The following is a 17,242-nucleotide window of genomic DNA, read 5'->3' on the forward strand; positions in this document are numbered from 1 at the left end:
ACACTACACTATTGAGTAAACCTGGCCTCACAGTATTCATAATCCAGGATAAAACAACAGCATTGCATTTTTCCCAAATATCAAAATACTCAGGGCCAAATTTTGATTTAGGAAACCTACCATCAACAAACCCTAGTTTACTCTTACCTAGTAGTCTAATACGCATGGATCTAGTCCAGATTGCATAGTTCTCTGATCCGATGATTTGCAAAGAGATTAAAGAACTTTCTGGAGTGTCATTAGGTTGAAGGTAAAGCGGATGATTGTGATCTATAACCGGAGCACTGAAATGTACTGCTTCAGTGGTGGTATTTGTTGTGTTTGTATTTAGGTTGCTGGTTTCCATAGATTCAGCTTCAAACTCAGCTGTAATTGCCATTATTTCATAGCTTCGAAACTTGTTTTTCTTCTTAACTGCTGACTATCGATTCTACTTCTTCTTGGCTTCGAATCTCAGCAATTGAGTGCACTACACTGCAGGACATAGTGAAGGCTCTGATATCATGTTAAAACTCCATTGATGGAGGTTGAATGTGAGTAGAAATTGAAGAGGAGAAAGTGAAGAGAGGAAAGGAAGAAAGAAGAGAGAAGAATTTTAGTGCTGCATTTTTTATTCACTTAATACATGTGTACTTATAGAGTATTATGTACAAGTTACTCCACTAACTACTTCTAACTATCTTCTAACAACTTCCTAACAAACTTAGTTAGTTTAATTAATCATGGTAGCTTGCCTAACTAACTCCCTAGTCAACAGTTACCCATATTTTATGATGGATAATATGAGTTGATCTATAGTTTACTCACTTTTAAATAAATTAAATGGGTGGATAACCAACTCATTTTAAAATGGATTAAACGAACGAATACGCATATATGTGACCCATTTGGGCACCCCTAAGTTCATCCAACATATCATTCAGGTGTGGAGTTTTCATTATATATAATTAATAAGTGATATCAATTCAAGAAATAAAGATACAGGCTAGAATTGACAAGAAGCCCACAAAAGAAAGTCTTTCCCGGCACAGGTGTGCTTAACACTACTTGTCAAAACCAATAGCAGAAGATAAGAAAGGGCAGAATGGTCATTTTGGGTATTCCAGTATTAAAGCTGCTAGTTAATTAACAGCTTATTGGATTAATTTGTTGAGTTAGTTATAGTTTATTTTTGACAACCGTTGAGTTAGTTATAGTTGGTAACTAATCATCTTAATTATCTGAATATATAAACTCAGCATGATCCTGTGAAGGTGAAGAGATTGTTTCCGATAGTCCCTCAGCTTAACTAAAGTATATCAAAAATCATGAAAAGCAAATATGTAGCGAGGAAACAATTAAGAATGCAGATATCTTATATTTTAATAGTTAAGCAGTTCTCAAAAAAAGAAAGTCACTGGTTTTCTCCTTTAGGAGTTAATTGTTTTGGTGAAAGGGAAAAATAATTGGAGAGAGAAGTACCTAAAATACTGGTATTATATAATCTTATTTTATAACATAAAACCACGCTATGTGATTTAACTCATTGGGTTAAATTTATTGCCTTTATATTCAACAAAGTATTTAAAATTAACTTGTCTATCGGAATATTTTGTTGAATGCTAGATTAATCAAATTGTTTCTAGTTAAAATATAAAGGATAACACTCATTTAATCAAATTTTAATTTATTTTTTTTATTTCAAAATAAGTGGTGTTTTAGAGTTTCAAGAAGAAATTTTGATGCATGTGCTTAATTAATAAAAATTTCATTACATAACATTAATTAAAAATATGAAATTAGAATCCAAATTTATTAGTATTTGGTACAATCAGTAGGTAAAAAAGAGAGTTTGTGATTTACAAGATCATATCCAATAAGGAAATTCATCTGTGCCAAGTTTTCATTAGGGGTGGCAAATCGTTGGATTAGATTGGATTTGGATGGATTAAATATGAATTGAGCTAAAATGGATTGGATTACAATTCATCCATATAAAATATGGATAAATATGAATTTGGTCAAATATGATTTGAGTAAAAACCATCTAATCCACTTTAATCTCCTAAAGCCAAAAAAATATTAAATTAAAGTACAATTGTTATTGTTCTAACCCCTACAATTCTCAATCCATCCCTAAATTATTATTTTTTAAACAATTAATTTTTCATACAACAACAAAATTTAATTTTTCTTCTATCCCCGTAACCCCTACCCCCACCCCTCACCCACCCACCCCTCCACCAACCAAATTTTTCGCCCACCCCCCTATCTCCATCACCACAATATTTTTTTAAAAAAAAATCTAAAAAAATTTGCCTACCCCCACCCCACCCGTCCACCCCCCACTCGAACCCCCTACCACCCCACCACAATTTTTTTTAAAATTAAAATAATTTCAATAAAATAATAAATTTTTTGACCCTCTCTCCACCCTACCCCCTATCAGATCCCAACCCCACCCAAAAATTTTATAAAAAATTTTAAAAAAATATTTTTTTAAAAAAAATAATTTTTTTGCCCATCCCCCCCCCCCCAATCATCCGGACCCCCTACCCCCACCCCCAATTTTTTTTTAAAAAAAGAGTCAAAAAAATTCAAAAAGAAATTATTATTTTTTGGCCCCCTCACACCCACGCCCACCTGGACCCCCTACCCAAACTCTCCCCCCCCCCCCCAAATTTATTTTAAATTTTTCTTAAAAATTTCAAAAAAAAAAAAAATGATGCCCCTGCCCCCAACCCACACCACTTTTCTTTTAAAAAAAAAATTAGTGCAATTAGAAATTTTTATTATAAGTGGGTGATCTAAGGGTCTATATGGATACCCATATTTTACTCACTTTGTTCATATTTGTATGAGCTTTTAAAATAGGTCAATTCATATTTATCCATTTAAAAAATATGAATGATTCATTTAAATAAATATGGACTAAATTGATTCATTTTATTTAAACGTGCTGAAATTGCCACCCTTAATTTCCATAAACACCAGTATTATCAACCCCATCAACAATTGTAAAACAAGTTACATCTTCAGCTTGTGCAAATGTATGCATAGGTAACAACTCGATATCAGCATCCGTGAAATGGAACACAATTTTAGGAAATTCGACAACTCTTTTCGTCTTGTAACATAGGGAAAGCTCATTGGTAGGATCTTTTTTCCTCTTTCCTATAATTAAAAATATGATCAATTAAATATTTAAAAATAATCTCGTAATTTAATTTCACCTTTAATCATTTCCATCAAAGTCGATTCAAATTTGTTGTAAAATTCCTTGGGGAGAAATGTCAATGTTGTGCCAGAATCGATTATAATATTTCCCAAGTCTTCATCAGCAACAGAAGAACTCGTGAGTTGTGAAGACTTAAAGTACCCTAACTTCTTACCTCCTACGCTAACACTTTTGAGATTTAGAAAGTAGAATATATCAGGGTTCTTTCGAATTATGGGGGTTGTAAGAACGTTAGGCCCCAATACAAATGCCTTAGGACCAAAATTAATTTTACTTGTAGCATTGGGAAAAGGAGGAGATGGTGGTGATAAAGGATTTGGGACTAAACAATAAGAGAATTTCCCTTTAATTTGTTTATCAAGTTGTTTAATAATAGAGATTTTTGAACCTCCTAATCCAACAATCCCAGCAGTATGACTGCTGAAAGCGCCATCATTATTATGTCCACAACCAAAAATAACATGTGGAATTGAAATATTATGGACTTTTTGGTTTTAGATGTTGTTGATGCAAATGTGAATGTCTCAGAAGCAACATCACCAATACTATAAGAAGAACCATCACCATAACGCACCTCATATTCACAAACATTTTTTCTTACACAAGTTGGATATCTCACTAGCTCACATTCCTTACTATGACGACCCAATTATTTTATACGTTGAGCTTTTTCGAGGATGGAAAAGGCGTAAGATTTGTTTATAACAATGAGTACATGGCTTGCATTGTATCCATGTCAGTGTCAGCAATTGCAAAGGTTTCCCTTGGGGGCGTATCGATTGCAATTTTCATTAAATAATCTCCTTGTTCTGGAATGATGTCTGATTGAATAGCATGATTCATGAAGAAAGATGCTCGGGAGAAAGATCGTTGACATGCATCTCAGAGGCGTTGAGAAGGGGTGATGGAAGGGTTATAGTAGGAAGAAGGAGGAGAATCGTGGTGGATAAGATCAAGAGTGAATCCATCTAAACCATGGTTGGTTTTGGCCTTTCTACATGAAACTAAAGCAAGTTGAGAGAAAGCCAAAAAGGCTAAAATGGATAAAAGGTAAAAAACTTTAGAACTCATTTCCTTGTCTAGGACTTAAGGAGAATAATAGGTTTTAGAAGAGTGAATTATGAATAAGAGAAGTTGATAATTAGTGCCATTTATAGCTAGGAAAAAAAAAGAGTGAACGCATTAGGGAATATTAATTTTGGTAAGGGGAAAAAATGCACGTAAGGATATTACGTAATTAATTTTGATAACCAGAAAAAGACATGTAATGTAGAAATTACTACTAAATACAGAATAGGAAGTGGAATTATATAAGTTGATTGCATAAAGAGATTTTCCATAAAACATATAATGTTACCAATGGATTAACTGATTCTGTTAAGAGACATGTAATCAAGTAAACATCTTGTCATTTAAGAAAGGCTGTTATTTCATAAATCGAAGGATTTTAAACTTCCCAAGGCATTTATGTTAGTTTGGCCTTTGTTTAATTTAAGAATAGAACATAAACAACTAATTAAACACTGTTAACATAAGTTTCTAGTGAAAAAGATATTCTCATCATGTTTTGCAGTTTGCAAACTATCTAGTTTTGTGTTTTTAATACATGAGCACGACTACTTTTTCAGTGTGAAACCAAGATCAGAGAGATTTACAATATTAAGTGTTCATATGTCAGTCACATCAAGAGGCCAATATTATTACTTAATAGGACTAGTAAATTTAAAATCACATTGCATGGAAGAAAATTGTTTCTCTCTTTAAATTCTTGTAAACTTTAGAGAATTCAGAGCACACCAAAAGAAAAAGATCTTTACAGACAATACCTTAATTGAAAATATGCTTTAGCCACAATCATCTTCTTTAGGTCCTGTACTTTCTACATATGGTCTTTTTTACCAGAGATTTTTAATTTCCTGAAAAATATAGAGAATTTCTACTACTTTTTTGTTTTTGTTTGTGTAATATTGATTAAGATACATTTAATTGTTGAAGCATGATATGTGACGATTAATATAGCCGGTGAAACTTGCTCGGGATCGGACTAGATGAAGCGGGAATCCTAACTTACATCCTGAAAATAAAGTGATACGAGACGGAATGTGCAGAACAACAATAATATGTCCAATATAATTCTATAAATGGAGTCTGAGAAGAGTCGTATGTACGCAGACCTGAGAAGAATTCAGACTTGTAACAGGAATGCTGAGAAAATAAAGTGATATGAGACAGAATGTGGAGAACAACAATGATATGTCCAATATAATTCTACCTGAGAAGAGTGGTGTGTATGCAGACCTTAAAAGAATACGAGACTTGTAATAGGAATGCTGAGAAAATAGGTGTACATTCTTGATTTCATCCAACATACCATTCAGGTGCTACATGCAGTGACTAATATTATTTAAGAGCAGAGTTTTCATGTGTAACATAACATATATATAACCAACAATGATATCAATTCAAGAAATAAAGATACAGGCTAAAAATGGAAAGAAGCCCACAAAAGAAAGTCTTCCCGGGCACAGGTGTGCTACAGTCACTGTTGAACACTACTGTTACGTTTGTGATCACACTCCGCGAGGACGCAACAATTTTTTGAGAACCCTCCTGGAGTATTTTGTTGAGCTGCGTTTGTACCTCTCAGCACTGTGATCACAACTCTCCCTTTTTGAGCTCCTCGATGCTCAGGTCAAATTCTTCACATGCTTAAGTGTTCAAGCAGCAATGAGCAAGATGAGGCCAGCAGGGCCAATGTCATGTTAAGTAACAAATAGTAAAAGCTCTACATTATTTACATGGCAATTTAAAACAGATGCCAATGTGGTAAAAGCAGCAGATCGAGAACTCGATTAATCTAGCAGGGTCTATGTCATTCTGGAAGCTCAACTTTTTGCAGCTGGCTAAACAGATGTGTATATAAATATTAATCAGACTTAAGTTCACATACATGATACTATTCATCCGAGGTCCAAAAAGAAGTTTATCATTGCGAAAAGGAAAATAAAGTAGAAAAATCTTGTAAGGGAGATGAGCAAAACCAAAGTATACAGGAGCTGCATAAAAGGTAAATCCGGAAAAGGGGGAATAAGGTAAAGATTAAACAGCTGACACACAACTATAAAGACAAGAATGTATTACAATAGTTGATGAACAAGGAAGAACATGCCAATTGATAGCTTTGCTTTTTCTATCAATTATTATTTGATGTTTGCAATAAATTGATTGTTCTGAAAGAAATTTCATCACCACATTTGCCTAGTCATTCATATCCCCAAAGTTCCTGAAAACTCAACTACAATTCTACCTAGAAATCTTCCTTTTGCTCATAGTAATTTTCCCTTGTAAATCACTTTCCTTGATTGTAGTACCTGTGCTTTAATGATATTATCTGAACTAGACAGACAAACCAGAAAAACATCAAGTTCAACTTTACTCCAGAAATATCAGAGCCAAATTATGCTATCTATTCCAATTATTGTGATCCTGCTGGTACTACTACCGAGTTTATCCTCTAATGAAGATAGATTACCCTACCTTCAGTCGTTGAAGGAAGGACTTCATGATTCGAGAAGAACAACAATTTGGAAATGCAACAGTAATTGAAAAATCAGAATCTAAGGCACTCATCACAAATGATATAAAATAGAGTAAACATGCTACTTACTATTTTTTTAGCAAACATTAGCAAAGGTCAAAGAGTGTTTGAAGTTTGTGATAAGGTACAAACTTCTTTAACTTCAAGCTTCTTAGTTGCCTACTTTTACTTCCAGATTCAAAATGAAAATTCCACATAAAAAAGATATTGTTAATGTGCTTAATTAGTGATCATATTCGTAATCTCAAAAAGAAAATCCCCCCTCCAACTGCAAAGGTTCCTCAAAAGCTTACCTGGCCTTTTGTTTATCAATTCAAGGACACGTCTAGTTGTCAAAAGGAAAAAACATTAGCATGCAATAGCTCGTGAAAATGTAGTAACAGTATTCTTTCGATGCATCTGTCCACAGCTATTCCTTCAATCAGAATCAAGTTTTATCCCATATAGTAACATAATCTACAGATGAAACACCACATTTCTCCTCACTTCGAGAAATCAATCAGTAATGAAGAACTCATACAAAATCCCAGGTATAAACAAGCTTAAATGCAATCAGAAAAACTCTTGCATATGTTATTGACAATAATATACAGAGTACAGAGTAAAACTTAACAGACAACTTTCCAAAATGAGGTTTGAAAAGATAGCTTCAGTATAATAAGTAAATGTTCATCATCATTTGAAAGGATACCCAGCTGAACCACCCGTTGAGTTAATTTTATGTGAGTTAATTCTACATCTATTAATTAGGTGTAGTGCAAAGAAAAACAAAACAAATTTGTTACATAGGGGATGAATGTCCATATTCGTTCCAAATAAGATTTTTTGTTAAGTGTTATGTAATGACCTTTAATGTCATTAACATTCACATCCGTTTCTCAAAATTACTCTTCTCTTTGCAACTCCTCTTGCAAATCCTATATAAAGAAGTGTCTTTGGTGAACATAAGCTATAACACCAACCAAAACGAAAAGAAAACATCTGGTGAACATAAGATATAACCAAAACGAAAAGAAAACATCTTCCTCCTTTCTTCTTCTTAGAAAATTTTTTGGGCAATTGGTTTTGGGCAACCTCCAATTTTTCATCCACGAGTGTACGTGTTTGAAAGTAACTGTGGAACCTTGGGGAGCGACCGGCTACAACGATTTGCACCGGAGTCGGGCTGAACTCGCTTTCAAGGCAGTGTCTTGCCATGACACAGTGTTTGTAGTAAGTTATTTAATACTTTATAATTCTAGCCCAATATCAATATTTATTATTTTTCCCAACAATTTGAAAGCGGTTTCCTTACATACAATATTGATAAATGGCTATTTCATTGAACAAAACTTTTCCGGACATGTCAAAGCTTGAGCCTTTGGACGGAAATAATTTTAAACATTGGTCACAAAAACTCCTGATTTCATTTTAACAACTAGAAGTTGATCATGTTTTATTTAATGAACCTCTTGTGGATGGTTCTAACACCACCATTGATTCTAGCAATGCTGTGGTTGTTGATGATGCTACTAAGAAGAAGTTTGAAAAGGATAATAGAACTGTCTTAGGACATTTGCTAAACCATATGACTAATCCTTTATTTGTTACTTATCTGCTAAGGACATATGGGATAGTTTGAAAAAGGAATACGGTGTTGACGATGCAGGAAAGAAAAAATGTGTTGTTAGTCAATGGATTAAATTCCAAATGGTTGACAATAAGCCAATCATGGAACTAGTTCACGAATATGAGAACTTGATTGCTGATGTTCTCAACGAGGACATGAAGATGTGTGAGATCATTCAGGCTAATGTTCTGCTTGAAAAATTTCCACCAACTTAGAGTGATTATAGAAATCAATTAGAACATAAGAAAAAGAACTTAACTGTTCAGGAACTTATTAATTACACGAGGACTGAAGAGGCGAACCGTCTCAAAGATAAGAAGATGGAAGCTCTTTCTCTTAATTCTTCTAAAGCTAATCTTGTGGAATCTTCTGGTAATGTTGGGAAAGACAGGTTCAAAGACAAAAAGAAGAAAGTCCTGAAAAAGGAACATGTGAAGAAGAAAAATCACTTTAACAAGCTGGAGAGAGTCAAATTCAAAAATCTAAGGCTCCTTATTTTGTGCGTGGAAAACTTAGTCACAGGGCTGCCTAGTGCTATCAAAGAAAAGGGCAAAACTCGAAGCAAGAAAGACAAAGTGATGTCCAAGCTCATCTTGTTGAGGGTAATGAAGTGATTGTTGTTTTAATCGTTGAGGCAAATCTGGTGACTAACAAGACTGACTGGGTGCTGGACACAGGCGCTTCAAGGCATTTTTGTGCCAATAAGGAGTTATTCATGACTTTGAGGAGTACACTGATGGCGAGAGGGTAACTCCACTATTGCTGGAGTTATGGGTAAAGAAAAAGTTTTACTTAAATTAACTTCTGAAAAAACTTTAGCCTTGAACAATGTTCTGTACGTTCCCTCCCTCCGTAGAAACTTAGTTCCGGAGCACTTCACAACAAAGTAGGCCTTAAAGACTTGTTTTTGAAGCTGATATAATAATTATTTCTCGTGGAAGAGACTTTGTTGGGAAGGGTTATCTTAGTGGAGGCTTATTTGTACTGAACATTGTTCAAGAGATAGTCCATAATGCAAGTATTTCAAATTCTGCTTATATTGCTGACTTTAATAATTTGTGGCATGGCATGGTAGACTAGATGTTAATATTGCTTCTATTAAAAGAATTAGAAAAATGGAATTAATTCCTCCAGTAAAAATTGATGATTTTTCTAAATGTCATGTGTGTGTAGAAGCAAAGCATGCCAAAAAACCTTTCAAATCCATTATTAGTAGAAAAACTGAATTGCTTGAACTAGTACATTCAGATTTAGCAGATTTCAAGAACACTTTTAGCAAAGGTGGAAAAAAGTATTACATTACTTTTGTTGATGATTTTTCTAGATACACTACGGTATATCTTCGTAAGTCTAAAGATAAGGCTGAAAGTATGTTCTTGAAACTCAAAGCAGAAGTGGAAAATCAATTAGATAGGAAGATCAAGAGATTCAGACCTGATAGGGGCGATGAATAAATTTTGTGAGAAAATGGTATTATACATGAGGTTAGTGCTCCCTTACCCCCCCCCCCCCAGTCCAACAAAATGGTGTAGCCGAACAAAAAAATAGAACCCTTAAGAAAATAATACATACTATGCTTTTAAGCTCGGGTCTATCTGACAATATGTGGAAGAAGCAGTCTTGTCTGCATGTTATATCCTTAATAGAGTTCCTCATAAGAAGTTACACATGACCTCATATGAGTTGTGGAAAGGGTTTGCTCCTAACTTCAAATTGAAAGTGTAGAGTGTTTGGCTAAGATTGATCTAACTGATTTTAAACAAGTAAACATTGGTTCTAAGACTTTTGACAATGTCTTTATTGGTTATGCTCAAAATAGTGTTGCATATAGATTTATGTCTTTAGATATGATCATTCTATTTGTGAATCTAGAGATGCAGAATTTTTTGAGTATATTTTTCCTTTGAAAAATGATGTGCCCAGTGATGTGCAAAATGATGCTTCTACATCTAAGTCTATTAATTCTCATGTTGTGCCTTCTTCTGATGTTATTTCTAATGAGCATGAAAATGAACTTAGAAAGAATAAAAGACAGAGAATTGAGACTAGCCTTGGTCCTGATTTTATCACTACTTTCTTGACTAAAAATCTCGACATTGATATTTTAAATGATGAATTAGTGTTTATATACTTAATAGAAGAAGACCCTAAGACTTATGATGCAATGAGATCAATATAAGTGATGTTTTGGAAAGAGGCTATTACAAGTGAATTAAACTCTATAGTTCACACTTGGGACTTGTATGATTTGCCTAAAGGCTAGATTTGTGATAAGGGATTATAACCAAAAGAAAGGTGTTGATTACTTCGATACTTATTCTCCTGTAACTAGAATAACGACCATTAGGACTCTTATTGCTTTAGGCACCATTCATGATTTAGTGGTACATCAAATGGATGCCAAAACAACATTTTTAAATGATGATTTAGAGGAAGAGATCTATATGACTCAACCGGAGGAGTTTATAGTTCCAGGACAAGAAGATAGAGTATGCAAATTGAAGAAGTCCTTGTATGGACTAAGGCGAGCACCTAAGCAGTGGTATGAAAAGTTTAATGTCACATTAGTGGATAATAACTTTTAATGTCACATTAGTGGATAATGACTTTGTTGTAGATTCATCTGATACTTGTGTTTATTCTAAAATGATAGGTTCTGATTGTGTGATAATGTTTATATGTAGATGGCACGTTAATCTTTGGCCCTAATGTGAATGTCATTAATGAGACTAAGAAATTTTAAGAATTTTTGTCTTCTAAGTTTGAAATGAAAGACCTTGGTGAAGCAGATGTGATTTTGGAAGTTAAAATCAAAAGAACAGCTAATGGTTTCTCTTTGTGTCAGTCTCATTACATTGAAAAGATGTTGAAAAACTTTGATTATTTTGATGTAGTTCCCGTGAGAATTCCTTATGATCCTATAGCATACACTTGAGAAAGAAAAAAGAATCTAGTGTTTCTCAAACTGAATATGCTAAAATAATTGGAAGTGTAATGTTTCTCATGAACTATACTTGGCCTAATATAGCTTATGTTGGTAGTAGATTGAGTAGATATACTCCTAATCCCAGTAGTGAACATTGAAATGCTCTTCATCGCTTGTTAAGGTATTTGAAAGGTACTATGGATTGGTGTTTGCATTTTAATAAATTTCCTGCTATTTTAGAAGCTTTTTGTGATGCAAACTGGGTAACTGAAAATGACGAAGTTAGCTCGACCAATGGCTGTGTTTACTTTGGGTGTAGGAGCTATTTTTTGAAAGTCTTCCAAACAGACCTGTATAGCACGTTGTACCATGGAATCTGAATTCATTGCTCTCGAGTTGGCAGGGCAAGAAGTTGAGTGGCTGAGAAATCTTTTGGCAGATGTGCCATTATGTGGAAGACTAGCTTCACCAGTCTCTCTTCATTGTGACTCACACGCAGCAATAAGGATTGCCAAAAATAGTGTGTACAATTAAAAAAAGAGACATTCGTATCAGACATGGTGCAGTTAAACAGTTGTTGAAATTGAGTGTTATTTCCTTGGAATATGTAAGGTCCGAAAGAAATTTGGTGGATCCTATGACCAAGGGTTTGGCAAGAAAAATAATCCTTAAAACATCGAGGGGGATGGGGCTAAAGCCAGTTGATTGAGGATCGAGGTAGTGTGGTGGACCTATTAGGCCTCAATATACACCACATTTTCTATCCTTATGGTGTGAGGCAGTGTTTTATAAGGTTGGGCTTATTTTGCGCTTAATGATTCTATAGCTTTAAGGTGGTCTATCCCTATAAATTTAAGGTGGTCTATTTGACATAGACTTGATAGAATCACCTACGTGAGTGTAAACGTATGGTTATAAAAGACTTGGGTCGTCTTTATGTGTATGCATGACCATAAAAACATTTTATTCGTATCGCGGAGTTTGCTTAAAATTAAGGATATGGTATGTGTTATTATGGGGGTCTCAACTTATATCCATTTAGTTCAAGAGTACTTCACTTTAAGGATATTAGTTGTCGCCTCATTGATTCACTGTGTTAATTCAAATCGAAAGATATTGACACTTAAGTACATGTTCCTTTTACCCAAAATTTGTACTTACTATTTATCTTTGCATTAGTGGGGATTGTTGAGTTAATTTTATGTGAGTTAATTCTACATCTATTAATTAGGTGTAGTGCAAAGAAAAACAAAACAAATTTGTTACATAGGGGATGAATGTCCATATTCGTTCCAAATAAGATTTTTTGTTAAGTGTTATGTAATGACCTTTAATGTCATTAGCCTTTAATGTCATTAACATTCACATCCGTTTCTCAAAATTACTTCCTCTTTGCAACTCCTCTTGCAAATCTTATATAAAGAAGTGTCTTTGGTGAACATAGAATATGACACCAACCAAAAAGAAAAGAAAACATCTTCCTCCATTCTTCTTCTTAGAATATTTTTTGGGCAATTGGTTTTAGGCAACCTCCAAACTTTTAGCCACGAGTGCACGTGTTTGAAAGTAACTGTGGAACCTTGGGGAGCGACCGGCTACAACGATTTGCACCGGAGTCGGGCCGAAATCGCTTTCAAGGCAATGGCTTGCCATGACATAGTGTTTGTAATAAGTTATTTACTACTTTATAATTCTAGTCCAATATCAATATTGTAGTATTTTTTCCAACACCACCCTTAGTTTGAAGTAGAAGTAGATGATATCATTTTCCCTACAATTCAAAAAAGTAAAAAAGAGTGGATGAAGTAGTAAAAAAATTACAATAAGGAGTGAGAAAGAAAAACTTAGTTACAGGAATAGAAGATTATGTGGATTACTTTAGTAGTGCAACACCCAAAAAATTTATTCCTATCTCTTACCTTTTTTTAATGTTGTCAATTGACAAAATACTAATGTACCCTCGTGTAAACGGTAGTCCAACAACTTTGTTCCTCCAACTTCTGTAGCCACTTCTGCATATGTCATACTTGGGAAAGCTTACTTCATGGCAGAGAATTCAGAAATTTCAGTAGCCTAGTTAGGGCTAGGCTTACTCCTCATGAGATTGGGTAAGGGAATCAGACAGTGCCCTTAAAGATCAGGCAGTCTAGCTTTGGGTTAAGTTGCTCAGACTCGAGTGCGGGTGTCCGATACGAGTATCATGATCTAAATTTTAAGATTTGGCGATATGGATCTAGGTATACAAGTGCGGGGATTCAGCTAAAAATAATTCAACTATCTAAAAATAGATGTCTAAACTATGATCCCGAGGAGAATCACATAAGAAGATATAAGGAAAAGGACTAACGAAGAAATTTCTATATACAAGGTATTTCATTTTCTTCAAATTCACCTTCGCTTTTTTTATGATTAAAAAAATCATTGTATCTACCCCGGATTTCCGTTGATTTTAGTATAAAAAATCAATTGACCCAATCCCATACCCACACTCACGTCATGTTAACATGGATGCGGCATCAAATGTGAAGAATCCGAGAAATTTAGATTTTGGGCACACGAGAAAATAGAAGTGGGCGGAAGGTGCTTTTCAGCTAGAGTTGGAGGTGGGGTCGTAGTAGAGGCCTAGAGGGTGAAGACACAGTTGGATGTCCGGTTCTAGACACAGTTGGGTGTGGGTGCCCAATACGGATGCGAATCCAGAGGTCGCATGATCTATCTTTTAAGATTCAGAGCTATGGATCCAGGCACGAATATGGGTCCAGGGATTTGGCTAAAAATAATTCAAATATCTAAAAATAAATTTATGTCTAAATTATGAGACATTATGTGGAAAACTTACAAGGTATTCCGAGGAGAAAATATTGATCAAGAGGAGAATACTAGACGTAGATATAAGGAAAAGGACTAGCATAGAAATTTCTATACACAAGGTATTCCATTTTCTTCAATTACACCTTAGCTTTTGTTTTGATTACAAAAATCATTATATCTGTCCCAGATTTCTCCGTCAAATTTACTCAAAGTATCCAAAATCGGTTGACCAAATCCGATACGGATCCTATACCCACAACCATATCGTGTCGACACAAGTGTGAACTAAAAGTGAAGAGTCCAAGCAACTTAGCTTTTGGGCAAACGCAAAAATGAAAGTGGGTGGAAGGCACTTCTCAGCTAGAGTTGGAGGTGGGGTCATAGTAGAGGGCTAGAGGGTGAAGACACATTTGCACACCCGGTTCTAGAAAAAGTTGCAGGGTCTACCACCACATCGGGGCGATAGACTTGAAGTTCTTCATAGGCAGGCATGACAGAAAGTCTTCTCTCAAAAAGAGACAGACGATAGATGACAAATGAAGTTAATCAATTCAAAAAGATATGACAGTCAGAACAACTTATAATCAGTTCAAAAAAGATACGACAGTCAGAACAACTTAAGTCCAAAATTGACGAAGGATAAAAGCATGCTACAAGCCTTAGCAACCGCTTTCCTGTGAAACTTAAAAAAAAATTAAAAAAAAAAGCGAATAAAACAAGACACTAAATTGTTGCTTAATAGCAATCATAAAAGCTCTTATAGATGTTATTGACAATAACATACAGAGTAGAACTTAACAAACAACTTACTAAAATGAGGTTTGAAAAGATAGCTCAGTATAATGGATAATTGTTCATCATCATTTGAATAGATAGCTCGAGTATAATGGGTAAACATTCATCATCATCTGAAAGTTTCCTCGTCATTGAGTTCATTTTGCATATTAGAAACATCCATCAAACCAGAGACTGCTTTGATCTTCTTCTCCTCCACCTCCTCCATTGCTTTTGATTATTATTGTTATTATTATTTAAATTCAGTAAAAACAAATTATTGTAGATGCAAAACAAGTCAAATCACATACAAGCCTTTTCCTCTAGCCAAGCCCCTTAATGGTAACCCTGTTCTCTACAAGATAACTTACAGAAAAGTATCCCATTGCATGTGAAAATTGCAGGGCAAAGTCCCCCTGGAAAAAACCAGAAAAAGCACACTGACAAGTATCTCGACCTTGATTGATCACTCTGATTTTCTGGTTTCATTCATTGCCATTTGCTGCCAATGAATTTTAATCTTAAAAGAATCTTTATCGGAATATCACTACGTGTTCCTTTATGGCCATTCACCTTTTAAAACCACCTCCAAAGCTCAATTTCAAAGTTTCCTCAAAACAAACCTTTCATTCAGTTAATTTTCCTTGGTACATTGATGTCCATTATTTCACAAGATACAATAGTCAGGAAAGAAAAACTAATTAGAAAACGACTAGTACAAGTGCCTCAAGAAAATTTTACAGGTAGAACCTACAATAAAGTTAATTGTTGCCGTTTTTATCCCATCAAACTAACCTGACCTTAGATTTTCACTCCTTCACAAGTCTTTCAATGGGAAGCCACAACAATTTGACAACAGAATTAGAATTGAACAGATATTAACATCTCCTGCAAGATCTGAGGCACAAATGACTTAAATTGCACTTGAAACATATATATCTCACACCATTTTCCTATATATCATATGCATATGATAAACCAAAAGACGTAAAACTATACAATAATATCGCCAGTACGGTCCAGCATAAGATCAAAACAGTAAACTCATTATATAAACAGGCACGAAAAGAGAGCTTTTTACCAACTAGTATAGCAGCATAAAAGGGAATCCTCACAATCATTTGAAAGTGTCATCATCATCACTTAGTTCATCTGCAATGCTAGAAACATCCATCCTAGCAGATGCTTGCTTTGCCCACTTAACAATCTTCTCAGCTTCTCTATTAATCTTCTCTTGCTCCTCCATAGCTTTCTTCATCAACTTCTCTTGATTTTTCGATGAAAACGTACTCAAATCCGATAACAAATCATCATCCTTCCCCCATTTTAGCCCCATACTCACACCCCTATTCTCTTTCCCCTTTTTATTAAACCCCTTCTTAGGTGAACACCAAAAACACCCAGTTTTCGCTGGTGGAGACAAACAGTCCTTGGAAGAATTCCAAGAATCTGATGGAGATGATATTGGCCCAAATGATGATGTTTTCCCTCTTTTCCCATTTGGGGTTTTCGAGGAAACATCATTTTCGACCGAATTAACGTTCAATTTTGTCTGTTTTTCAACAAACCCATCTTCCAAATTCACCTTAGAACCTTTCTCCACAACTGGGCTTCCTTCAATTTTCTCATTTTCACCATCAATTTTCTTCGTTTTGGGGGTGTTTGTGAACTCCGAGGAACCGAAACTCCTGGAATTTCTTGTGAGAGTAGAGGGTTTTCGAGTTATCGGAGCAGCAGGAAGGGATTTGAGTTTGCGAAACCGAGTTTCAAGCTGAGTGGGGAGGATAGAGTCAGTAAAGCCAGAACAGTTAATAGCAGCAACTTGTTCAAGAACAGATTGATCCATTGCTTGTGACAGAAGCTCTTCTACAGCTTTTTCATTGTCGCTATCAGAAAGAAAAGAGAAATCCGCCATGACTGAAGCCTCTCGGCCAAAGTAGAAGAAAACAGAGAATTTGAGTTGATTTTCCTGGGTGTAAATCTCGAAATTTTTGGGGTGCGGTAGTGGTAAGTGGGAGAAGTTTTTGGGGGCAGTGGTTACATCACTAGAAGTTTTCTCAATGCTATAACGGCTAACTCATGATTTTGGAACGTTGTTTTTTAAAGTCAAAAAGTGTGGGGAATGCTGGGACCCATTAGTTGATTATTGTAAACACTACTACACAAAACTTTTAATTTGCTATGGGAAAAGGCTCAAATATTTATTTTCTTACATATCGAACTGTATGTATACTATATATCAGTGCATACAACACTGTTTTCCACTTCTATTCCATGTATACAGCCCAATATCAATATTCAAATCAT

The 17,242-nt window shown here is 34.9% G+C and overlaps 1 protein-coding gene and 1 pseudogene across 3 annotated transcripts; both read right to left on the reverse strand.

The window, feature by feature from the left end:
* Positions 1-1,794: 1,794 nt before the first annotated feature.
* LOC129888627 (aspartic proteinase CDR1-like) lies at positions 1,795-4,288 on the reverse strand (annotated as a pseudogene).
* A 2,022-nt stretch (positions 4,289-6,310) lies between these two features.
* LOC129889524 (uncharacterized) lies at positions 6,311-17,011 on the reverse strand. Of its 3 annotated transcripts, none has more exons than XM_055964846.1 (2): positions 16,017-17,011; positions 6,311-6,608 (listed from the first exon to the last, which is right to left on the reverse strand). In XM_055964846.1, the coding sequence occupies exon 1, from the start codon at positions 16,848-16,850 to the stop codon at positions 16,053-16,055; it is 798 nt and encodes a 265-aa protein (XP_055820821.1). In that variant the 5' UTR covers positions 16,851-17,011; the 3' UTR covers positions 6,311-6,608; positions 16,017-16,052. The 3 variants fall into 3 exon arrangements, with proteins under 3 accessions (XP_055820821.1, XP_055820823.1, XP_055820824.1); XM_055964848.1 differs by having other exon boundaries at positions 6,311-6,613; XM_055964849.1 differs by lacking the exon at positions 6,311-6,608 and adding an exon at positions 15,149-15,166.
* Positions 17,012-17,242: the final 231 nt, after the last annotated feature.

Source organism: Solanum dulcamara, chromosome 5 (genome assembly GCF_947179165.1).
Source record: "Solanum dulcamara chromosome 5, daSolDulc1.2, whole genome shotgun sequence".
NCBI classification, from domain to species: Eukaryota; Viridiplantae; Streptophyta; class Magnoliopsida; order Solanales; family Solanaceae; genus Solanum; species Solanum dulcamara.